Below are 26186 nucleotides of genomic sequence, written 5' to 3' on the forward strand. Positions count from 1 at the left end.
GAAGTTCTCCGGATGCCTGCAGACGCCTCTTCTTATGGAATTTTCCCCTCCTCAATATTTTTTCTGTTATTTTTGGCCTTTCTGAGCCAAAAAGAAAGGGCCGCCCACCCAAACCTGGTCCAGCATTGGGAAAGTTGGCTTGTCCGCAGAATGTAAATCTTTTACTGGCACTTTCACTGCCTTTTTTTTTAATCCCATCATCATAGTATGTGACAATTAGCAGGTGTGTGTTACATTTCTAACCCCATGCTCCATCTCCATTCATACAGGTAAGATATCACCCATTCATAAAGCATAGGTGTTAATTGAAATAGCACATACAAACCTGTAATGGAACCTTTAGAAACTTGGGATCCAGCTTCTGGAGCTTGTTGACCGGCACACAGTCGACATCACCATGGTCAAGGAAAAAGCATTCAGCCTAGAAAGAACACCAAAGCCACACATTCTCAGAACTTGCACTGTGCCTCTCCATTTACGATCCGCAACCCCGCAGCCATGATACCATGACAATCGAGTAGTTCAGCACTGTCATGTAGGAAGTGTCTCTACTTGGTATGCAGAACACTCAAACGTATGAAAATACTCTCATAAACAAAAGCAACCAATCTGTTTTAGCAGAATATCGTTATAGAGATCATTTCACAGAAATTGTGGCATCAGCATCCGTGTTAGCATTGGGGTGATTCCATGAGAGATCGACACGAGTCTAATAGTTGATATTTTAGATTTGATTGTTTACATTATATTTTTGTACATACCATCCTGTAGCTCGAAAGCGCACCTCATTTTTTTGAATAACTGCATAGCTTGGGAGAAAAAAAATATTGAACTTATTTTGTACAGAGGGACCAACTTCATCTCTAATCGAAAGTTAACGACAATATGAAAACACGTATATTAGCTTGATGAAGATGATTTTTTCTAGTAATAGTATGCATAACGAAGAGTCAAGAAGCATTGCTTCAAGTTTGTATGCTGAAGCAAAGTGTTCCGGAAAAATGTCTGAACAGATGACATTTTTAAAAGTTGCTTGATTTGAGATATTTTTCCTCCTAAGCTAAACCAGCTAGTTTTTTTAAAACTTTGTGACTTCTTACAACATAATGTTTACAATAATGCCAGTCAATACCATGGCTGTAACTCAAACACATAATTTTATAAATGGCCTCAAACTTTCAAATTCGTCGACAGTAAAGCCTATTGAAAAATCAATATTTAAAAAACCCCATCTTCGATTTTTCTTAAAATCTCATAAAACCCTCCTCACAGATGACAGAAAAAGAATATTCAAAAACATATTGCAATATTTTATTTGCAGCAACAATATTACGGGTGAAAGTTCCAGCTTTCGAGCATGCACTTAGGCGATACACGCATGAAAAATCGGGCTAGAAAAAATGGTATTGAGCTTCTGAGTTGCTGGAACAGGACCATATTTACAGAGGAAAAGCAGACTTCGTAAAAGGGAATGACTGTTTTAAGCGCGCCCTTCTGAAATACCTCAATTTGCCGTTTCAAGCCGAGGCTTGAGATCCCAGACTTTTTTGGCACCTCAGTTGCTCACCTCGGTTACATGAGGCAGCTATTACAGTTATCTGCTTTTAACGTTTTGATTCAGAACACTTAAATGGGAAAAAGCTCGTGAGAGGAACCACTGAGGCATAATGAATATTATTGAGATTTAGTAACGCTGCTGCCACCTCTTTAACCTGAACACGGTTTAGCGTTTTCTTCCTCGGTCGCCTGCTCCACTATTTCATGCGCGCCCCTTCTTGTAGGTAATGTCTGATAATATAGAGTTTTCAACTATAGGAGACGATAAAAATCTGTAATTTTAATAGAACATAATTTAGTAAAGCCCAGTAATGCACGACACCTCACTCACCCACCTAAGAGCGGCAAACTTGGGAGTGATTAAGCTGGCATCTGAAATGATGTTGTAGAGGACCATATGGCTGAAAAATGTCAAAATGCTCTAAGCAAATAGAGATCACCTAGACCATTTGTTACTTTATTTTCGCCACATGTTGCAGGCCTATGTTTTCGGTGCGTTTGGTCAACCTTGCCAAAGGATAAAAATTATGGTCAAGTTTTGTTAGTGTCAAGCACTACTGTAAGTTATCTGAAAAAATTGCAGCGTTTTGAGCACACCATGGCTTTTGTTCAATGCATTCCTCAGCTTAAGAGGGGATAAGGGAGGGGGTCATTCCAAGCATTCATGTACTACCTTCTGTGGTCCTATACTGGTGTTAGAGCATTTTAATACATCGCGTTGTCTGCAAAGATGTACAAACCGCCTTAGAGGGTGTCATTATGTCTTGCTCCTCCGGCATTAAAGCTGAGTGAAGGCCACCAGAAATACGCCTTTACAGAAATTTATTCCTCAGTGTGCTAACCTGGTTCTCCTCTGTAAGCATGGTCCTGTTCAAACAACTCAGAGGCTCAAGCCCACTTTTTTTTTAACCGGATTTCTCATGCGTTTATTTTATGTTGGACAGCCCTACAATAGCCAGTGCCATTCTGAGCTTCTATAACCCCACGCAGTGTTGAATACCATCTACAGCATACCTACATCACCATCAGTTCACAGCTTCTGTGAAACATCTCGCCACGCATGAGAGCAAAGCACACAAGCGGCAATGCTCGCCCATAAGTCTCGCTCAAGAATTGCTTTTACACCGATTGGAACAGAACTCGACCTAACAGAATCAAACAGCATAGTTGAAATCCTCAACCTGTACATAATGCATAGCACACGGAATATAAAGAAGCAGTGAAGCTTGAGACTGCAAGCAAAAGTAGCCACAAGTGCCTTCATCATCTCAGTCGGTTTGCCATCAACTGGATCACCATCGCAACAAACTTTGCCTTGCAACACAGCAGCACACCGGACTTTTGTCAACCAGTCTCCTTCTTTCACGCAGCCCTCCCCTTTATTTGATTGCCAATAACGTGCACTTTTTAAAACCGGATTTCTCATGCGTTTATCGCCTAAGTGCGGGCTCGAAAAGCTGGATCTTCCACGCGTAATATCATTGCTGCAAATAAAATAATGCAATATAATTTTATCCTCTTTCTATCATCTGTGAGGAACGTTTTATGAGATTTAAAAAACAATCGAAGATGGGGTTTTTTAAATATTGATTTTTCAATGGGCTTTACGGTCAACAAATTTGATGTTTGAGGCCATTTATAAAATTATGTGTGTGAGCTACAGCCACGGTATTGACAGGCAGTATTGTAAACATTATGTTGTAAGAAGTCACCATGTTATAAAACACTAGCTGGTTTAGCTTAGGAGGAAAAATAGCTCAAATCAAGCAACTTTTAAAAATGTCATCTGTTCAGACATTTTTCCGAAACACTTTGCTTCAGCATACTGTCACGAGGTCGTGACGTGGCCGAAGACAGGCGACTTTGAGTTGAAATTTAACTGTTTATTTGGGCGAACCTGTGCCCGGTAAACGGAGAGTCCGATTACAGTAGCAGTCTTGGACTGATAGCGGCGAACGGAGCGTCGGCCGTCGAGCAACTACTCACAAGCGGCGAAGTGCGTCGGCATTTATACTTTTGCCATCGAATGTTCTAGCGTTATCGCTGGCGGTGGCATAGGTTCCAGAATAATCTGTACAGTTTGCAGAGTGGGCGTGATCTTATCGAAATGATCTACTGAAGTCCGGAAGCTTCTCGAAAACTGCATGCGCGTTTTGTGCTGAGAATTGTGTAGTGTTTTGGGGCGATAACAAAACTTGAGAAATGAAACGTGGCATTGCCCCCCTCTGAAAAAATACATCGTCCCGATGCTTTAACTAAAGATGAAGGTACAACAATAATGCAAGAAAGTATAATGAATAAATTACGATACTGTAATAATACAAAAAAACACTGTTTCAGTTTGTTAACGTGCATGAAACGGCTTGAGGCGCGCGACATGGACGACTTCAGGTCGCGATCGCCGTCGTTGAGAGTTCGTGATGCCGTCGGGGACAACCTCGTAATCAAGTGGGCCGAGATTTCGAACCACCCTGTACGGTCCGAAGTACCGTCGCAGAAGCTTTTCACTTAGTCCACGTCGGCATATTGGCGTCCACACCCAAACACGTTCACCTGGCTGGTATTCCACGAAGCGTCGTCGAAGATTGTAACGGCGGCTGTCGTTCGTCTGTTGATTCTTGATGCGGAGACGCGCGAGTTGTCGGGCTTCTTCGGCGCGTTGAAGGTACTCACTCACATTGAGGTTTTCTTCGTCGGTGACGTTGGGTAACATGGCATCGAGCGTCGTTGCCGGGCTCCTTCCATAGACCAATTTGTATGGAGATATCTGCGTCGTCTCCTGCACCGCCATGTTGTATGCGAAGGTCACATACGGAAGAATGGCGTCCCACGTCTTGTGTTCGACATCGACGTACATTGCCAGCATGTCGGCGATCGTCTTGTTTAGCCGCTCGGTGAGGCCGTTGGTCTGTGGGTGGTACGCTGTCGTTCGGCGGTGGTTTGTCTGGCTGTATGCCAAGATCGCTTGAGTTAGGTCAGCAGTAAATGCCGTTCCTCTGTCGGTGATAAGGACCTCCAGGGCACCGTGACGTAGGACGATATTTTCGACGAAGAACTTAGCTACCTCGGATGCACTGCCTTTTGACAGGGCTTTTGTCTCGGCGTAGCGGGTGAGGTAGTCGGTAGCTACCACGATCTACTTGTTTCCGAAAGCCGACGTCAGGAGCGGCCCCAGTAGGTCCATACCAATCTGCTGGAAAGGTCGGTGAGGTGGTTCAATTGGCTGCAGAAGTCCCGCCGGCCTTGTCGGTGGTGTCTTGCATCGTTGACAGTCCCGGCATGTCCTCACATAACGAGTGACGTGGGTGGTAAGACGTGGCCAATAGTACCTTTCTTGTATCCTCGCGAGCGTGCGAGAAACACCGAGGTGCCCTGCTGTTGGATCGTCGTGCAGGGCCTGCAGGAGTTCTGGTCGCAGAGCTGAAGGCACCACAAGGAGGAACTTGGCTCGAAGCGGTGAAAAGTTTTTCTTTTGGAGAAGACCGTTTCGCAGGAAGAACGACGCAAGTGCGCGCTTGAATACCTTCGGGACTTCGGCGGTCCTGCCTTCAAGGTATTCTATTAGGGCCTTAAGTTCCGGGGTCGGCCCGCTGTCGTTCAGCGAAGTCGTCGGTAGTTAGCGTTTCCAAGAAGTAGTCGTCATCCGGGTCGTCGGGTGGTGGTTGGTCGACAGGCGCACGAGAGAGACAGTCGGCGTCGGAGTGTTTTTTGCCGGACTTGTAAACGACGGTAATGTCATATTCTTGAAGTCTCAGGCTCCATCGTGCGAGGCGACATCGTGAAGGGTCCTTCAAGGTGGTTAGCCAACACAAGGCGTGGTGTTCGCTCACAACTTTGAAGGGCCTGCCGTAGAGGTAGGGGCGAAATTTCGACGTAGCCCAGATGATGGCGAGGCACTCCTTTTCGGTTGTGGAATAATTGGCTTCTGCTTTGGATAGCGATCGGCTGGCGTAACTAATAACCCTTTCAAGTCCGTCAGCCCTCTGCACAAGAACGGCGCCAAGACCTACGCTGCTTGCGTCAGTGTGTATTTCTGTCTCCGAATTCGTCGAAATGAGCAAGTAACGGAGGCGTCTGGAGCCGATGTTTAAGCTCCTGGAAAGCGTGTTCCTGCGGCGTTTCCCACTTGAACTCCACGTCGGCCTTGGTAAGGTTAGTGAGTGGATCGGCGATGCGGGCGAAGTTCTTCACGAACCGCCTATAATAGGCGCACAGGCCCAGAAATCGGCGCACCACCTTCTTGTCAGTGGGCGGCGGGAAGTCGGCGATGGCGGCTGTTTTCCGTGGATCGGGACGGACTCCAGAATTGGTAATCACGTGCCCCAGAAACAAGAGCTTCTCGTACGCAAATCTGCACTTTTCTGGCTTCAATCTGAGTCCGGACATCTTGATGGCTTGAAGTACAACTTCAAGGCGCCGAAGATGCTCGTCGAAACTCGAGGAAAACACGACGTCGTCGTCCAAGTACACAAGGCAAGTCTGCCACTTCAATCCTGCCAGTACTGTACCCATAACGCGTTGAAAAGTTGCAGGCGCTGAGCAAAGGCCGAAGGGCATCACCTTAAACTCGAAGAGGCCGTCCGGTGTTATAAGCGCCGTCTTCTGTCGGTCTCTTTCGTCGACTTCGATTTGCCAATAGCCTGTCTTGAGGTCCATTGACGAAAAGTACTTGGCGTTATGGAGCCGATCAAGTGCGTCGTCTATTCATGGGAGAGGATACACGTCCTTTCTTGTGATTTTGTTCAGGCGGCGATAATCGACGCAGAAACGTAGGGTCCCATCCTTTTTCTTCACTAACACCACGGGGGACGCCCATAGACTCTTGGACGGCTGGATGATGTCATCCCGCAGCATTTCATCAACTTGTCTCTTCATGGCCTCACCTTCTCGCGTCGAAACCCTGTATGGACTCTGACGGAGTGGTCTGGCATTTTCTTCGGTTATGATGTGATGTTTCGTGATTGGGGTCGGCCGAATTTTTGATGACGATGAAAAGCAATCTTCGTATTGCAGGAGCAGGGCCTTGAGCTGTTCTTGCTTATGGTTCGGAAGTCTGGGATTGACGTCGAAAGCTGTGGGAGGGGCTTGGTTCCTCTGAGCAGGTTCCGCAGAATCGGCGAGGGCGAAAGCACTGGTGGCGTCTACAATTTCTTCGATGTATGCGACCGTTGTTCCTTTGTTCACATGTTTGTACTCATTGCTGAAATTTGTGAGCATAACCGTTGCTCTGCCTCCCCGCAGCTCTGCAATTCCTCTTGCGACGCAAACATTTCGGGTGACCAACAGATGCAGACTGCCTTCAACGACGCCTTCCAGGTCAGGTAATTTAAGAGCGCCGACTGAAATTATGACGCTGGAGCGAAGCGGAATGGTGACTTGTTCTTCCAGCACATTCAAGGCAAGGTTTACTGACAGCGTGTGCGGCGGTAGTGCTTCTTCCGTGGATAACGTTATCGACTTTGTTCTTAGGTTGATGACAGCACCATGGAGGCATAAGAAGTCCATACCAAGGATGACATCTCTCGAGCAACGCTGTAGGACTACGAAGTCTGTAGGATAAATACGGCCGTTAATGGTGACTCTCGCTGTGCAGATTCCTGCAGGCGTTACGAGATGACCTCCGGCTGTGCGGATTTCAGGGCCTTCCCAAGCTGTCCTAACTTTCTTTAACTTCGCGGCCAACGACCCACTGATGACGGAATAGTCGGCTCCAGTATCGACGAGAGCGGTCACACTGTGGCCATCGATAAGAACGTCGAGGTCGCTAGTTCGCTGTCTTGCATTACAGTTAGGGCGTGGCGTCGAGTCACGGCTGCGTCGGCTTGTTCCGCTGCTTCTATGTTGTGTCGTCCGGCCACCTTCGGTAAGTGAGCTTTTGCCGTCAGGGCTTTGCCTGGTTGGCATTGTGTTCGGAAAGCTCCGTCGCGGCGTCGACGTCGTCAGAGGATCTTCGGTAGTTCGTCGCACAGCAACCGCACCTTCATCGGTTGCTGCCCTTAGTTTCCCGGATACGGGCTAGGAGACCGGCCCCGCGTTGGGCCAGAGTACTGCCGGGGGTGCGGTGAAACGCGGCGGCTGGGCGACGGCGAACGGGAAGGACTTCGTGGTGTCCATTGAGTTCCTGTCAGGTAGCCGACGATGTCACGTGGCCGATCTGCTGGCTGCGGACGCGGTGCATTGACGGCTCCGGTGCAACAACGGCGAAGCCACGCAGTCCCACCTGTCGGTACTGGCAACGGCGGTATGTGTTCCCGGCCTCGCCGCAGTGGTAGCAGAGCAGGCGGTTGTCAGGTGCACGCCAAACGTCCGTTTTCCTCGGCGCACTGCGCTGGCCCGCTGGGGAACGGTAGGACGTCGGTGGGGGTGGTGGCGGCGGTGGCGTCTGACGACGGAAGTGCGACGGGGCGGCGTTTTGGCGTGGACGGGGAGGAGCGTTGTGGCGCACTGCAGCGGCGTAGCTCATAGTTTCTGGCTCGGGCAGCGGTGTTTGGGGAATTCGAAGCGATTGCCGAACTTCTTCTCGCACAATGTCGGCGATCGAATCCACTTGAGGCTGCGCCGAAGGCAACAGTTTGCGCAGCTCTTCCCGCACGATCGCTCGGACCGTTTCATGCAGGTCTTCAGAGTCACTGGCTCGAGCAGCAGCGCATTCTGGAGTCAGGCGACGATTATACTGTCTGGTGTGCATGTCCAGGGTTTTTTCGATGGTGGTCGCCTCGGATACAAATTCTTAGACGGTGTTCAGTGGATTCCTCATTAGTCCCGCGAAGAGCTCCTGTTTGACCCCTCGCATGAGGAAACGAACTTTCTTCTCCTCAGGCATGTCTGGGTCTGCGTGACAGAATAGGCGGGTCATCTCCTCTGTGAAAATTCCAACCTTTTCATTTGGTAGCTGAACCCGGGTCTCTAGTAGAGCAGCGGCCCTCTCTTTGCGAGCGACGCTCGCGAACGTTTGCAGAAATGCGCCGCAGAAGACATCCCACGTTCGGAGCGTGGACTCCCGATTCTCTAGCCAGGTCCTTGCGGTGTCTTCCAGGTAGAAGTACACACGACGGAGCTTTTCGTCATGGTCCCAGTGGTTGAGGGCGGCCACACGGTCTTATGTTTCTAGCCAGGTTTCCGGGTCTTCAAATGATGACCCATGGAACGTTGGTGGTTCCCTGGGTTGATGAATGACGATGGCGGGCTGGGACGCTCTGGTTGTCATTGTCGCTGCAATCAATGTCATGGCCTTGGTCTTCCGCGCCTTGTCTTGTAGAAGCTCGTACTCCGGTGAGAGACCTTGCTGTCGGCGGCTTGTTCGCTGCTTTTGGTTGGCGTCAGTGTCTTCTCCGCGACGTGGGCTGGGTTCATGGCTTGGCGGGGGCGTAACATGCATTTTGAATTATGCAAGTTTTCTGCCAGCTGTCAAAGCCCAACTTGCTACAATAATGCAAGCAATGCATTAAGGTGAAGTTGGTAGCTTCCTGTGGAAGTTACTTAACACAGAGCTGTCAAATGCAGCTGGTGCTTCAGTCAAGATGCAAGCCACAGTTGAACGCAATAGTGAGAGCGTCACAATGCACTACCTTTCAGCCAACATCAAATGCTTAAACACACAACAGAGACGAAATGCTTGCTTACCTTCCCATCTTGTACTTCAAGCACTTGTACTCGCATCCAATTGTCTTCAACATTTGTGGCATACAGTTCCTTTACTTCAGCTTCCAAGACGGGCAGAGTGTTCCGTGCGTAAAAACTGTTCATCTCCTCCACAAGTTTATCATATTGGTCCTTCAAAAGATAAGGCAGATCAGGGCTATCAGGCCATTGCTGCTACTATGACCAAAGTGCTTAAATTTAATAGTAAAAAGCTTATGACTTTTCGACGTGAAACTTCAATGCTTGTTCAATGAAACTATGGACAGGACTTAAATTCTTGGGCTCTACTATCAGCACAAGGAGATGGCATTGACAAAACAGTGCTGCGACACATTCGATATCGAACTAGAATAAAATGTCAATGTCAGCAGATCAGATATAAGAAAAAATAAATAAACAAAATTTTAACAAAACACCACGCAAAAATTTAATCTCTCGGGGTCATTAATTTTCACTTAAAATAAGCACACTGAAAGAAGCCTTCCATTTTTGTTCTGCTCTTTGATGTCAATGAAATTTTAAGGCGAAAGCTTTAGATGACTTATCAAATGGGAAAGTTGAGTGGCGGCAGCGACAATCCTATGGAATCGGGGGACGAATGGTGAAAAAAAATCATCATCCCATGATGATGTCACCACAGTACATCATAACGTCACAGATCGCAAATTTGTGCTGTCATCATGAGGTCACAAATTTTGGCGTGACATCTTGTGATGTAATGCTACACGATGCTGTTACAGCCGTTCTCCTTGAAGTGGCAAACAAGACCGAAGAGTACGCGTTCTCAACAAAAGGAAAATGAAGACTGCACTTGGCAGTGGCACATGAAGCCACAAGTCGAACTCCCTGCTCCCTCCTACATTTACCGAAAAGAAAAAGAACATGGTTTTCAGATTTGAGTAGAATGCACAAGGGACCATGCAATATTTTTGTTATAGTCAGTAATCATAAACGAGTTATTTCTGCCATCTTGTAGGTACTTCTAAGTTATGCATACACAAGTGTTGTGTACCTACTAGCAGTACAAAAACACTTTCATAGCTGTTTATAGAGCTGAATGCGATCACTCAGGGTGTGTCTGCCAAGACAACTCCCGCAGCACCTTTCTATGTATAGTAATATAGCCACCTGGCCCTTGTACCCAATTGAATGGCAAATATTTCATTGCAAACATATTGCAATTCTGTCAATTACAGATAAAGCTCCCCTGCTTTTCAGCCTCCACTGACTAACTAAAGGCAACCATTTACATCTACATCAATAAATAACACTACATGCACGCTTACAAGCGTTCGCACATAAGGTGAACTTACAGCAACATCCAGCAAGCGGACGTACACTTGTATCGTGCTAGCAGCGAATGTGACAAACACATCCCAATGGTTACCCTCGGGTAGGGGCAACTTGTCGGGAATGTTGGCCATTTTGACAACATCAGTCGCAGACTTCTTCTGACTGGGTGCGTCAGCCGTGGACTTGTTGGGAATGTCGGCCACCTTGACAACATCAGTCACCGACTTCTTCTGACTGGATGCGTCAGCTGCGGACTTGTTGGGAACGTCAGCCATCTTGAAAAAATCAGCCGCAGACTCCTGATTGGGTGTGTCAGCCGCAGACTTGGGGTTGGGCCTAGCCTGGGAAAACAAAAAAAAATCAATGCGGTTCTGCTTACGCGTGCATTAATACCAACAACAACTATCCATACAATAAATGGGCACACAGTCCAGGCAGTCAACTCTCCAACAAGAGTCTTTCAAAACTGACAAGTTCTGAGAAGAAATTCTTTTCCTTACTGAAAGTGAAGATGGGGCTGTTTTATGGTGCTCAATGACTCTGAGCGATATTCATGAGCAATATAATCACCCGAGACTGTGCCACTGTCTACCATGGAAAGGAACAAATACTACAGGTTAGGAATTCATATACCAGCACAAGTGCTGTCGAATCAGTAGTGTGGCTTGGCTTGTCCAGTGGAACACACGACTCGACCAGTTAAACTACACGATCAAACTCTACTACTTTCAGTTTCATGGACAGGCCGGCAACGTAACCACACAAAAAATTCACTATTTCTGCTGAACTGTGCTCAGCAATTGACAAAAGGCAAGCGAAGTCCAATTTATTAAAAAAAAAACATATTGCAAGGTGTCCAAAATTTTGTCATTTTTGTACATTAAGTTTCGTCGGACTAGCCTCGGTTCCACAGGGTTGCACAAGTTTAGCTGCTAAAGCGCAAAGCTGTTGATCGAACACCATCGATGTCAAAATTAAAGGCTGGCGATGGTATGGCCTTCTACTTTAAAAGGACACTATAGGCGACTATCAAGTCTACGATGATTGCTGAAATAGCGGTCCAGAAACCTCGTAGTGTTACTTTTGTGCCAAGGAAGTACTTATTTTAAAATAACATCATGTTTTAATGGTCTGCATCTCGTTAATGCACCTTAAGTCCCCCACCTGAAAGTGGCTGTCTTATGTCACTGTTGTTGTACAGAACGTTGCCCAGCTTTACTGCGCAGCCACTGACACTAGTAGCAGCAGAACGAGTAGTGGGAGCCACAGCAGCAACAACAGCCATTGAACAATTTCCTGCCATAGCCTTCAAGATGGCAGATGTGCTTGGTTCAATTGGGCTCCACTAGATGGCACGACCTGTCCAGTTTAATCAGGCAAAAACTGAAACACTCGTGCCATTCCTCCTAGTAATATGTCAGCAGACACGCGAAAGTGAACAAGCCACAGTGTGCTTCATCACAAGCAGCAAATCCCACCGTACGACGTACAATGGTGCCTCGGAATCGTGAATCTGCATTTTACGCATCGGCAGCAGACCCCATAGCCACGAAGCAAGCAACCACGGCCATGAACCAGCGCAGAAATTTTGCACGTCAACACTATAAAATGCGAGGTTAAGCACATGACATGCCGATATTTTGTCGCCGCGGCTAGGCATATTGTGCATCACCGCCAAATGCCACCACCCAGCATATCGGGTACAGACTTCCGGGAACCCGTGGCCGAGCGCTTGGCAGGAAACTTGGTGGTAATATAATCTAGGCGCATTTCAAGCCATGCTTGGTGTTGCACCATGTGTTTAAAAATGTACTGAAATATTGAAAGCCTCCCCGACAACGCTTTCGCGACTAGGTGAAGAATGAAGCGTATCAGGGCGAGGGTAAGAAATGAACTTGTTTGGAAGAGGGGAAGAATCTTTATCTGCCATACTTGCGTCAAGTGAACTTCTCAGGAGTTCTTATGTCACCAAAGCCTTGGCCATAACTGTCAAAGCAAGCCTCATCTTGGATGCTTACAGACTTTTAATATGAAAGTAGTCATCAAACCTGCTAGGCTCACCCTTCAAAAAGCTGACAAAAATTACCAGCAAATAAAGAACATGGGCCGGGCATGTAGCGCGTAGACAGGATAACCGCTGGTCATTAAGGGTAACTAACTGGATTCCCAGAGAAGGCAAGCGGGTTAGGGGGAGACAGAAGGTTAGGTGGACAGATGAGATTAAGAAGTTTGCGGGTATAAATTGGCAGCAGCAAGCACAGGACCGGGTTAACTGACGGAACATGGGAGAGGCCTTTGTCCTGCAGCGGACGTAGTCAGGCTGATGATGGTGATGATGATGATGGTGGTGAAAGAACATGCAGTGCAGAAAAAGTGAGAGAGCAAGGGCACAAAAAGTTCCCTGAAAGCAAAGATACTAAATATTATAGGCCCAGGGCATTTTGATTAACGTGTAGTGACTGCGTAACTTCAGTGCCAGTTTTCTCAGAAGTGTGGTTGGACCTAACAGACCCACTTGCACAGAGCATAGCATGACTATGGCTTGAATTTTCAAGGGGTCTTCTGCATTGTATTACCCACTGAATTCTCAGTGCTATGACGTTCTTATTTTTAATGTTACCAATTCATTTTTTTGCTGTTTAGCTAATTTTACAGGAGAATAATGAATGCGTTATACAAATGTAGATGTAATGTTCTATGTAAAAAAATAGGGGTGATAAAAATATTTGGGTATTGTCATAGCATGAACCATTACTATGGCTCAAATATAACTGCAACTGTGGGCTTCTACCATGTTTTTTGTCATTCCAGGCTTGTGGCAAGTTAAGTACTGCTATGATGCGAGTAAAAGTTTATAATGTCAAAACTACCGGAAGTATCCCAATGAAACTTTGTAAGTAGTCAACCTGTGCACTTCCCTATAAGCATGCTAAATTTAATTGCTCTACTACCAAAAATCTTAAAAATTCAGCTTCGATCCCCACGTCCCCCATTAAAGTGTATTAATAAAAGTGCTACTCTAAATAGCAGAAAAAAAATGCACCTGAGAATTGTTCTCCAAGCTGGACTGAGGATAGAGAATGCAGCGGTTCTCCTCCCACCTGGATCAACAGAAAAGGAAAAAAATACAAATACTGAGTATTCAATACATCTCAGCTTTCAGACAGCAAAAACTCTTAAATAACCCTACTCGAAATACGCAGACTAGGCCAAATTCAGGTGCACATTGAATTCCTAAAGCACACTTAATTGGAAACTTTATCTAAATGCGAGGAATGATATACAGGTATAAAAAAAAAACAATTATTGAACATGACTGACATCACAGACTTCACATCGCAGATGTCTAGACTAGCTTTATGGCTCTACAGTGTTTGGAGGACTAACACCCTGTGTAAGTAAATTCAACTCTCAGGCAAGGAAAATATCAATGCCTCTACTTACTTGGTCACAAATACGACTTTCGAATCCTTGACAAGCTCTAACCAGTTCTTCGGAACAGACTCGTGGTACCGCTCCTGGTACATCTGTGGCACGACTGTGTTCCAGAGGCCATTGCTCTTCTGCGACACTAGCTGTGAATAGAAAACACAAGTTCTGATGTCAGCAAAGACAAACAATCTGAAAGTGTCCATTCAATGCTTATCACTTGTACCAACATTTGTACCGTAATAGCTTATAATGAATGAAATGTTTGGTGATCTCCCCCAGGCATGCTGCTATTTGCGCCGGCACTTCACAGCTGCTGTAGATATAACCTAAAAAGAAAGTTGGGCCAAGGTAGTTCTGTTGCTTTAGCGATGGATGTTTTCTATACGCTACGGGTTGCTTCCAGCACTTAAATAGCAGCACCGAAAATGCGGCCCCTAGAAACAAACTGTTACCTACCTTTTTCATCAATTACACCAGAAAAAAAAACTTTTCAAGCTTTGCTGGCATGCAAAATGAGGGTTTATATGGGTCCTTGAAATACTTGAAATTGAAAAGTTTGTTTTCAAGGCCTTGAAAGTGCTGGAATTTTCGCAAATCCTTGAATTTCATGTTCTTTTAACACTTTCGTGACCGTGAGAAATTCGGACATTTTTATGTAGTATATAAAACGTTATTTATGATGCCTAAAGTTTGTGATGTTAAGGGGAGATGCGGGTCGAAAAACGAGAATTTTCTAAAAAATTATCGATTTTTTGTTTTCACCTGTTTTGTTAAGATTAGTACCTCTACTATTCTGAAAAAAAAAATCTATGTCGAGAATCAACTGGAAATGCTTTAAAATTGCGTCTGAAGAGCACAAGGTGGCTGTCAAAAGGCCGAAAGTGTGTCATCTTCGAGCACCTTGCCGCTGATAATGCGCCGCTGCTCGCCATTGTCGACCGCATGAGGCGAAGAACCGAGCCTCACTCTTCAAATAGCGACGGTTTCCCGCGCTGCTGCAACGCAAGAAATAATAAAGAGAAGCGCGCTTTTGCCGCCTTTTCCAACGCCGCGACTGGCTTTTAAATCACGTGGTACGGATCGGGAGCCGCCATTGGCCGCTGCGCGCCTGTGTGTGCTGTGAAGCCTACTTGCAGGATCCGTGTCTCGTCGAGCAGCATAGCTGAACAACGCTTTTCTCGAGTGCTTATTCGTTATGGATGAAGAAAGCCGTAGGAAGCGCGGTCACCGGCCTGTGAAGTTTCACGCGGCGCACAAATTTTGAGGACGCCGGCGCAAATCAAAGCCGAACACTCAAACCACGAAAAGATCGTCTGCTGCCGCAAAACGTAGTGGCAATGACGCCGATGCGCCCGACGAGTTTGCCGCGGCATTCGAATATGTGAGTGCCTCCCAGAAAAAGATTGACTCTTCGAAGACGAAGAAAAATCACAGGACGACGAGACTTCGTTGATTGCTGATGTGACAGCACTGAACATGCTTGCGCGGTGCAATGTGTCCGACGTGTCGCCATTTGGGATTACGTGTCCGGGAACCGGCTGACAAGCGGAAAGGACTTGCGTCGTTCGTCGAACTCCACTGCCCAAACAGTGAGTGCCCCGAGACTATTCTTTCGGCGACATATACTTCGCGGCGAGTAGCTTCAGGCGGGGAGGCCAGCGTGAGCGTGGCGGGTGACGGACTGACCGCGAGGAGAACATACGACAGCGGGAGCTCGCGCGATAGCTACACTGTCAACGTGAAAGCTGTTGTGGCGGCGCGCTCTGTAGGCATGGGCTACGAGCAGCTAGTCCGATTTTAATGGCAGTGGCCACTACAAGGAGGATTTTTCTTTCTTGTGTACAAATTTCATCGCATTCAATGACATCTTTGATAAATAAACATGCAATTTTGACTTTAAAACTTCTTTTTCTCAAAACACAAATTTTGCCATTTTTGTCAATGTGCCCCTCCTTTTTCGGGTACTTCTGGTGCTCAGATCTGCATGAAATTTTTCCCAAATTTTTTCCAGAGTACGAGAAATGCAATTATCTTGTTTAAGTTTCAATATTTTTTATATAATAAAAAAAAGTTATGTAAACTTTTATTAGGGTAGGAGAAATATGAACTTCCCACGTTAAAATTTTTCACGTCTAGTACATATTTTGTATGGACTTCCAAATTAGTTGTTTGCATTCCACACTTCATTTGAAACATTATGAACTATCAATTGTAAAAAATTAATGAAGTTTAGGTATGAAAAGAGGGGGGCAAAGGGCTTAAGTTTTTCACTTTGTCATGTTGCAAAACTAAAAGTATGCAACTTGCAAGACAACTCATTATATATTCGAAATCAGCATAAAAAGTTCTATAAGCACCTCAAGTTTCATTGCTCTCGAATGAATATTAAAAAAAAAGTGTCTTCGACCCGCATCTCCCCTTAAAGGAGCTCTGCGACAATATTTGAACACGCATCTTTCATTGGTTTTGCTGGTGCTGTGGAATGCGCAGATATCGTTTCGCATATGGCAACGCCAAAACCGATGCTGTTATAATTTTGATTCACGGCACAAACTACGGCGACGCACATCGACTGTTTTTATTATGAGAAGTGACATGTCATGTGACACAATGACAAACACCGTTTCGCTTTTGATTGGTCTGACGCAAGAAATATCGTGCAATATTCATATGATGGTAGCTATGCCATAGGAGTGTGTGCTAAAAACAGCAATAACCTTTTTTACACTTTTTCGGAAAGGAATCATTCCTGTTTTGAAATGATGTAGTATTTTCAGAACAACGAACACAACACTTAGCCTGCGAACGAGGCTATGGTACGCCGGCAACTAAAAGTGGAAATGCTTGCCGAGTTTTTAGTGAGCCAAAAATGCGACAGGTGGTGGGCGCCGGCGTTGCCTTAGAACGCGTCTTGCATGCAAGCCAAGAAGTGACCCCGCCTGAAGAGTTTGTGTGTATCTCTTACACAGGGTGACCGTGGGAGCGTCTGCTACCCGATGCACGTGGTTCGCAGTAACCATGCTAACGACGCCGTCAAGAAGAGCAATATCGTGTCCACGCCGACGATGGTCCCCGAGTGGCGTAAGCGGTTCAATGGCGTAATTGACGGGCGATGTGCGCTCTAACACACGGTATGGACCGTGATAATTTGAAAGTAGCTTGGTAGACAAACCAGGTGCACAGGGGGGTACATACAACCATACACGGGTTCCAGGGGAGAGGGGAGAACTCTGCGGCAGGAGGGTGGTCGTCATCGCGGGCCTTTTTCTGGCGTTGCTGGTCAGCCGTAGTAAACTGCTTCGCTAGTTGGCAGCATTCTTCGGCGTGACGGGCGGCTTCAGACACGGTCGTGCACTCAGATACCTCTGGTGCGTATGGCAGCAAAGTGTCAATTGTGTGCGATGGTTGACATCCGTATAGAAGGTAGAATGGGGAAAAGCCGGTAGTGACTTGGGTAGCGGTGTTGTACGCGTAGGTCGCAAACGGAAGAACCAGGTCCCGGGTCCCTGGAAGAACTAGGTCTCTTGCAACAGATAGGCCATGGCTGAATAGCAATGCTGGAATTTGCTCAGCCATGTGGTCGAAGTTGCCTGGGTGGCCGCATGTTACGGCTACGAGAGCACTTGAACGGGATAGAAGGGTCACATGATCTTCGAAGACGCGCAGATGTTTACGCTGCTGGTCGTTACACCTCATATCTGAAACTTGATCCAGAGCCATCAAAAATGTAATGTCTTGAATGTCTATGACGGTGCCGTATTCACAAAGAAAGTCCATCCCCAATATCAGGTCTTTGCAGCACTCGGACAAAATCACGAATGTGGCAACGAAAGCTGAATCACCGATACTAATTCTGGCAGTGCACTTTCCAGTCGGCGTCATCAGTTGTCCCCCCGCAGCTCTTATGTTAGGCCCCGTCCATGACGTTTTAACTTTTTTAAGCCAATCGGCAAGCTTTCTGCTCATGATAGAGAAATCTGCGCCAGTGTCTACTAGCACTGTCACAGGGCGTCCGTCTATGTACACAGCTAGGTCGGCGCTTACGATTTCCTGCGGGGTCGGTGGCGTTGCATCGTTCCTCGTATCGTCGTATCGTACTGGTACTGGAGGTATTGCAGCATCTCGACGAGTGGCAACCTTCCCTCCAAAGGTCGCAGCTGTTAGTTTCCCCGACGAGTGCTTGGGCACCTGCCCCGGACAGTGTTGGCGTAACTACAACGGTTCGGCGAAGAGCTCGGCGAGGGTGACAGAGAGCGGGATCGACGATACAGAGCGGATGGCTGTCCTTGAGGATACGTGCTGTCACGTTGGGTGTCGAAATGAGGCCATGAAAAACTCGGCGCATAAGTCAGGTATCTTTGTTCACGATATGAACAGACGCGGTAAACATGTCCAGCTTCTCGGCAAATGAAACAGAGTGGACGGCGGTCAACGGTGCACCACAGAGCCATCTTGCGAACGAATGGTCGACAGGTAGGCACCCTCGGCGACCAAGTTGCAGGTGTCGGCGGAGGGTAGAAAGGCGGGTAAAATGGAGTTTCGATAGGTGCGTTATATTGCGGCGGTGGCGGCGTTGGTGGCGGCGGCGGCGGCGGTGGGTTGTAGCCTGGTGCCGTCGGCGCGTTGTAAGAATGAGCCAGTGCAGACGAGTTGTGCGGCACTGGCGATGGACGACGGGTGGCTGCCGCATAGTTAACAGATCGCTGGGCTGGTAGCGATTCGGGCTGCGAAAATGCTTGCCCGATTTCCTGCCGCACAACTTCTCCGACTGAAGCCATCACCCGTTCTTGCGGAGTCGCAAGGAAGCTGCGGATTTCCTCACGAACAACCTCGCGAATAAGCTCACGCAGAGAACCATCACAGCCCGCCGTCAGAGCAGAGACGCTGATTGAGGCACCGTTTGGTCGGGCGTAATAGCGACACCGATGCTGCAGTGTGCGCTCGATAGCTGTAGCCTCCTTGACGAATTCCGCAACGGTCGTCGGTGGATTGCGGAGAAGGCCGGCAAAAACCTGTTCTTTGACGCCTCGCATCAAATGACGGAGTTTCTTGGCTTCAAGCATATCAGGGTCAGCCCGTCCAAATAGGCGCGTCATGTCCTCCACAAACATGGTGACACTCTCATTCAGTTTCTGGACCCGAGACTCGATGAGTTACTGAGCAAAGTCACGGCGGTTGTTGTTTGCGAAGGTGCTGATAATTTGCTGCCAAAATTCATCCCATAAAGACAGCGTTGCCTCGTGGTTCTCATACCACGTATGAGCGCTGTCCGCTAAAGCAAAGTAGCGCGTGAAAGCTTTAGCTCGGTGGTCCAGCGGTTTGCCTTAGCGACTCGCTCATACTGGGCTAACCAGTCCTCGACGTCTTCATACGCCTCACCATGGAATGTCTCCGGAATCTGAGGCTGCTCAAAAGTCAGCTGGGAAGCACCTGCAGTTGCCATTTCTCCAGGCGGAGTGCTTTGCAGGGGAAGTTCCAGGGGAATTCCAGGGGGGGGAATTCCAGGGGAAGTTCCAGGGAAAGTTCCGCGGCCCGATATACCCCTACTTGACCACGTGTGCGACGGAAAATAAACACAGTCGAATCTCATTCATTTGAACACGCTCAATTCAAACTTCTGGTCAATACGAACTCACGCCGTGGTCCCATCAAATTTATGTGTATTCCAATTGACAAAAAAACACTGTATTTCGAACATGCAAGCACTTTCGACGATTAATTCGAACGTACCGCACTCCGAAAATGCTCTCAGCACCATGCCCAATCCGCGGCGGCACCTCTCAACGCTGCATGCGAAGAAGGAAAAGAAGAAAAGGAACGACTGCGACAGATTTTTTGCTCTCTCTCAAATGCCGATCGGCGACACGCCTGTGTGATGCTTCTAACTTTTCCGTCTCTGCGCAAAGAGACACTTTTCCTTTCAAGACCGCGCGCGGAGAAGAAAAAAAAAAAAGAAAGCTGTCGCGGAGAGTTGGCTATCTCTCTAATGCCGATCTGCTTCTCTCCACGTGGAGGCGCTCCTCCTTTCTCGATGCAGAGGGTAGCAGTGAAAACGCAGTTGTCTTTAGAGAGTGTTGGCGCTTGACTTAGTTGCGCGCTACTATACCTTGCAAACTGCATGAGAAAATGATTGGCCTGCTGCAAGGCAAACCTGTGTAGACGCGCATCACCGATTACTTCAATCAATGATTGATGTCCTCTGATTTGTGAATTAATGTAAGCCTTCTGAAGTTTCCCCATCATGCGTTCTTAAGTAAGAGGGAAATCGCCTTGCACCACAGCGCCGCTTTTCAATCATGTGACCCACTGAGCGCTTCCTCAATCCTTTCCGCTGGCTGTGTGAGGAGGACAGCTCTCGTGGTCGCGTGTGGCATGGCTGTAAGGTCGGCGCGGGAGTTATGAAAGAGCCGCGCCGAACGAGCGTCGAACTGCGCTGAAAACTATATACTTAAGGGGGGACGCGGCTTTGGGATCGCGAAAAATGGCAAAAAAATTGATTTTTTTAAACTCAAGTTTTCAGTTTCTGGAACCCTTTTTTTATCTGGTTCCAAAACATCTACACTGAAAACCGCGCAGAAGTGCTTCGGAAAATTCGTTTCACCCACTTAGGTAGCAAAACTTTTTCTGGAAATGGCGAGAAAACGGCGATTTTCAAAAAATTAGAGCTTCGCGGTGCTTGGGCCGGGAGCCGGCTTCTTGGGCTCATTGGAAAGAGCATTTCTCCGTGTTTAACTTTCCCGCCTCAGCTGGCTCCTCCCTTTAACAACAAGCGAGCAAAAAGCAAATGTTTGAAGGTCGTTTTGAGGCCCTTGATTGGCCGTGGCCGCCATGTTGCCTCAGCTCGCTTCGCCATTGGCCCGATGCTCGCTCCGGGAGATCGTCGTCTGCTGCTTGTGCGTCGCGAGGACATGGCTCCACTTCGTGACGTGTTCACGCCACTTCGTGACGGTGAAAACCGCCACTTCGTGACGTGTTCACGGCTTGATAATCACTTAAGATATAACTACGCTTTAGTTACGAGCAGTAAGCGGATGCGCGATCAGGTTACAACGAGCGGGAGCGCGGTCTACGAGCGCCGCGCGTCATCGGAGTCGTCAAGCCCTAACTCCGCCGACAGCGAGACTGCGGGCAGGAACGACGTGCTAGCGCACTCTTGGCGACGTGCTTCTTCGCAAGGAATGTACCACATCACTCGCTAGCTCCTCTGAATCTCGTACGGGCATTTTACGCATCGGCAGCAGACAACACAGCCAAGCTCGTCACCCCCCCTCCCCCCCCCCCCCCCCCCTTCACTGCCAAGGATCGCTCGGAACAGCGGCTAGCAGTTTCGCGCGTCGTCATTCGAAAATGCGATGCCAAGTGCAGTGCGTGCCGATTTTTTGTCTTCGTAGTTGCACATTTCGCGCATCGTCATCGAACGCCGCCAGCAAGTGCATTACGCGCCGGCTGCACTGTCCACGCGGCTGCGCACCCCACGGTCATATGGAGTGCTGTTGATAAGCTTTTGTGATGCGATTTAGACATGTGTGATGTGATTTATACGTGCTTGGAGCCGTGCTTGGTATCGCCACGAACGTCTATGAATGTTCTGAGGCAATAAAGCCTCGTAAATTAGCGTTTCCGCAACCGGCTGTATGATGATACATTTGACGGCTAAAGCGGCAAAAGAGGACGTATGAATCAGGGGCAAGAATTTTTATATGCCCGTTTTACGTCATTAAATATACTGCTAAAAATTCCTGTGCCACCAGTTTTCTGCCCATAACTTTGTTATTTGGAAAGAAGGCATAGACTGTCATGATGTGATCTATTTTTCTGATGCAATAAACCTCTCTCTAAATAAAGAAATGTTCAGTGAATACTTATAATCAAGAACGTAATTACTCTAATTACAACTTCGGCACAAGAAATATGTGTAATCAATGCAGTATATGATCTCATTCAATTACAATCGTTTCTGTCATGCCTATCACACCACTCCTTCATACAAAGAACTTGGTTTGAAATCCATACTTGTTCTTTGTAAAACATGAAAAGGAAATTGGGGGGGGGGGGGGGAAAGGGCAACCAAGGCACACTGGTCAGAGACCGAATACCTGAAAAGTCAACTATCACAAGACAAACCTAAGATCACAATATTTAGGTGTTTTAGAGACGTAAAAAGAAGTTGAAACATTAAACGCAGTTTTCTCAACACTGTTTTTTGGCATTATACCCAGCTCGTGGAGCACATATCTGGGCAACCACAGTACGGATTTTGATTCCGTTTATTTTGTAATGCTCCTTGAACTGTGTTATTTTGTAATGCTCCTTCAGGGGGCTGCGATCTTAGTTTTTCATTGTACTCCTTAAAGAATTTTTTATAGAGTTTCTTGTTTGTAGTGCAAGTGTGCTCATTGCAAGGTCACTGGAGAAAACGCAAACTACAAGTTTTAGTGTTGCAAATTATTTATTTTGAGAATGCAGCCCCCTTCAACATACATTTGGCTGTGGATACAGCAATTACCAACCATTTTTGTCATTTTATAAATCCTCCAGCCCCTCCACGAGGTTCAATTGAAAAATAGTTTGTCTCTCATTAAGTATTTGTGCTATCGCCTCGAAATTTTTGTGGATGCACGGTGAGGCCATTCTTAGTGTCTGTGCCGATTTTCATCATCATCCGACCATAAACAAGAAAGTTCGTTCTCAAAGGCACCTTAGCACACAACAGTCTTAACGCACAACAGTCTTTTTTTTTTGACAGACTATTTTATAGACTAATTTAGTTCGTCATATCCATTCACTGGTCAATTTTACTTCATTACAACGAGGTTTCAAAATGCATGGTTCTCAATGGAGCTTTCAAGAGGAAATTCATTTACTTCGTTATATCCATTATTTCGTTATACCCTATTACGTTATAACAAGGTTTGAGTGTATTCTTGTGCATTTACCTTAATTTCTCGGTAAGTAGGGCACCACTGTTGATTATATTATCATTTTAGATGTCATACATTGAGCTTTCACTCTGATGTAAACTGTTATTTAACGTTAGTGTCCCTTTAACTACTTTGGCACCTGCTATGCAGTTAAGTGCACCGTAATATTGACTTCCAATGAATGTTCCAATAACTAAAAAAGTCTTATGACTAGCAGGCCCTGCTCGAAACTTCTACAGTAGCTGCGGTAAACATCAATGACAAGTGCTAACCTCTTTAATTCGATTCACAAAGTTTTCGACTTGCTTAGGGGTCGATACACTGGTCTCGGGCAGCTGGCACTGCGAATCTGCAAGGGAGACGTAAAGCGAACTGAAATGAACACAACAAATACAACAGCCTTGTATCATACTTGCAGCATGCAATTGCTGCCAATGGTACAGAACAGGGTTCATGCAACATAATGTGGAGCAATGCCTGCCTGCAGCGCACACAGCTGCACGGACTGATCGACATTTGTTTCTGGGCATTAGTCCAAGGCAGCCGCTCCCCACCACCTAATAATAACTCATATAAAATGCAAAAAAAAAAACAAGTACTAAGACAATGCTTTTTGTTTAACAGCGAAACGACTGGCACCAAAAAATAACATCAAACTGAAGTGTCCCAAGAAGCATTGCTTGAGGAATAAAACTATCTAGCAAGAACAATAAGCAATAGACCTGGTGTAATATTTGCATTGTAAAGAAAAAACGGTCGCAGCTTCTGCATTAGCTCTATAATGCGCTGTCATAAGTGAACACCATTGTTTATAGAACCGCGCACAGGGTTGCAAAAGCATTGCCGGCCTAACAACCTACTCGCATCCAAATGTAGTTCACTCATCCTCAGCAGCTGCTTAGGTTGCTCAAGGTATACCTCTTAATATAGTCTCAGAAAAGACTTGAGCGCATAATAAGTATCTCGCATATACCTGCCTTATTTGGCCACATTCCAAAAGAATTAACCTGTCACAAACTATCTAGAAAGGGTTGAATGTATTACAAGCATTCAACATGTGATTAACTGCATTACAGTAGAATCTCGATGATATCATCACGGACGATACGAAATTCGGGGTGATACGAATTTTTTTGTGATCCCGGCCGAGGCCCATTAAGGGGGGACACGGGTCTTAAAAGGCCAAAAATCGCAAAAACAACTACTTTTTGAAGTTGACATTTTTGGAATCTGCAACTATTTTTGCACTTATCTGAGAAGTTTCTACCTTCTCGCATCACTATTTATGGCACAAAATCAATTTATAACACCCCTGTGAGATGAATCTGAGCACAACTAGGCAATAAAGTCGCGCTTTTTCAACGCTGAACCATTGCCGTTACACATGAGCTATCGTGGTCATCTTGGACTCGTTCGGGAGGGTCGTTCTTCATCTTCAATTTTCCGCCACCAGTGGCTCTCCTTGCTCATTGGTTTTTCTGCAAAAACGTGTCATCAGGAAGCACCACCGCGCAATTCTATTGGCTGCTTGGGGCATGTGACAAAACCTAGGCACCCCATTGGTCAAGTGGCGCTTCCGGCATCTGCTTCTTCGTTGTGACGCGCACAGACACGCGCCATTTTGTCATGGTGTTGTCGACTGCCTGCCGCAATAAAGAAGTTCCTCGCCACACTAATTTGTGAAGCGGGTGTGGCGATCCTTCATTTGCTGTGAACTTTAGAAAGAGCCCCACTATCACATAGGAAAGGAAGATAGCAAACTCGCGGCGTTCAATGGCGGTCGCCGAGTCACCAGTGTAGGCCTAACTCACGTACGAGCCCATCATCTGTCGACAACGTCCCTGAAAGCGGTAGTGTTTTAGAGCCTCAACAGTTACAGGACGGCAAGTAAAAAACCAGAAGTGAAGCTACAAGAGATAGCAATCTTTGCAACGATGAAACGGAAGCGCAGTCTTATCACTAAACGCGCCGATGTCGTGCGTTCCACCCCGACTGACGCGAACTGCGTGACAGGTCGTCAGAGTGGAGTTCGCCGCGCGTCGGCAAACAACATAAAAGCAATTTGTTTACGGTGAACGTGCTCGCCGCCCGCGCAATGAAGGCTACTGGCAACAGGTAGAGTGCTTGTAACGATGCGTCCGCAACGATGAACATATTGCGCCGCGGCCGCCACTCGAAAATGTTGCAATCTTGCGTGAAAAGGAAACTAACACCTCGCTGCTCTTGGGGCCTTGAAATTGATGAGCGAGTGCACGAATTCGGTCTGCTACATGAACAACTCAATCTGGACAAGCCGGAAAATAGATTGTTATACGACGGATCGCGGATAACGCGCGCACATTCGTCGCACATAGGTGTCACCGAAATGATAAGCGGCCTAGTCGGCAGACGAGCACACGGCGACTGCACCAGCTTGCAAGTGTGCCTCTGCGGAAAACATACAGCGGACATGAAAAAAATGCCATTTAGGTGACGCAAAACAGAAGGACTACATGCCTGGTGCCTACTGAGAAAGCTGAATTTGCAAATCATTGTAAATAAACAGCTTTTTCATGCCAATGTCTGCCCGAAATAGACTTGTGTTTTTGCATGATTCCTCAGGATTCAAATTTCACTGCATTTGCAAACTTGTCTAAAAGATATCTCTGCCTCCAGAACAGCTAGGACTGTCATTTTTGTTGTGACATGTAGCTGTATCTTTAGTTTACACAATGGTAGGTGTGACTTTTTGAATGAGAACTTCAAAAAATTTTATATTTGCCAGAAATTGGAGCATAAAGTGGGTGTGCCTACAACACTGAAATACAAAATGCGACAAACCTTGCTAAAATTAAGAAATAAAAAAAGCACTCCTACCGTTGTGCAGCTTATGTTCATTAGTATACAGGCATGCGCCAAAAGTAGCTCTGGAATACAAATTTCTTGTGTAATTACACTGGCAAACAATAGGTAATTTTAGGATATCTCAAAAACTAATTGGTTTAAAGGAACGGTAATTACATTTTTGAAATCAGCATCAAAAACTCAAGAATACTGTGAATTTTTTCTTTATAATACATGAAAATATCTGGCATTTCGTCTCAAGTACAGTGTCCCCTCTTAATTTACTACGTGCTAGAGTATGGTTGTTACAAACTGATGTTTTACCTGAGTCGTTTGATACGCATAAACGCCACCCCGCCGACGGCCGCGGAAGCAAGCAGCTTGCACGCACGCGCTCAAATGCGTGCTGCGCCGCCGGTTTGGCACGTTGCCAGTGCCTCATGCAAGCGGCGGGTGACAGACTCCAAGATCTGCGCGATCTCGGACACCAGAATGCGCCAGTGTGCCTTTCGCTTTCAC

At 46.7% G+C, this 26186-nt stretch overlaps 1 protein-coding gene across 1 annotated transcript in view; it reads right to left on the reverse strand.

Annotated features, from left to right (window-relative positions):
• The window catches only part of LOC119169549 (tudor domain-containing protein 7), a 92342-nt gene that overhangs the window by 49071 nt on the left and 17085 nt on the right, over positions 1-26186 (reverse strand). Inside the window, exons 8-13 of the mRNA XM_075876542.1 lie at positions 23117-23193; positions 13936-14066; positions 13535-13592; positions 10512-10832; positions 9181-9330; positions 326-421 (exon numbers count right to left, since the gene is read on the reverse strand). Coding sequence (XP_075732657.1) covers positions 326-421; positions 9181-9330; positions 10512-10832; positions 13535-13592; positions 13936-14066; positions 23117-23193 — 833 coding nt within the window. The remainder of the gene's footprint in view (positions 1-325; positions 422-9180; positions 9331-10511; positions 10833-13534; positions 13593-13935; positions 14067-23116; positions 23194-26186) is intronic.

The sequence above is a fragment of the Rhipicephalus microplus genome, chromosome 2, assembly GCF_043290135.1.
Source record: "Rhipicephalus microplus isolate Deutch F79 chromosome 2, USDA_Rmic, whole genome shotgun sequence".
Taxonomy (NCBI): Eukaryota; Metazoa; Arthropoda; class Arachnida; order Ixodida; family Ixodidae; genus Rhipicephalus; species Rhipicephalus microplus.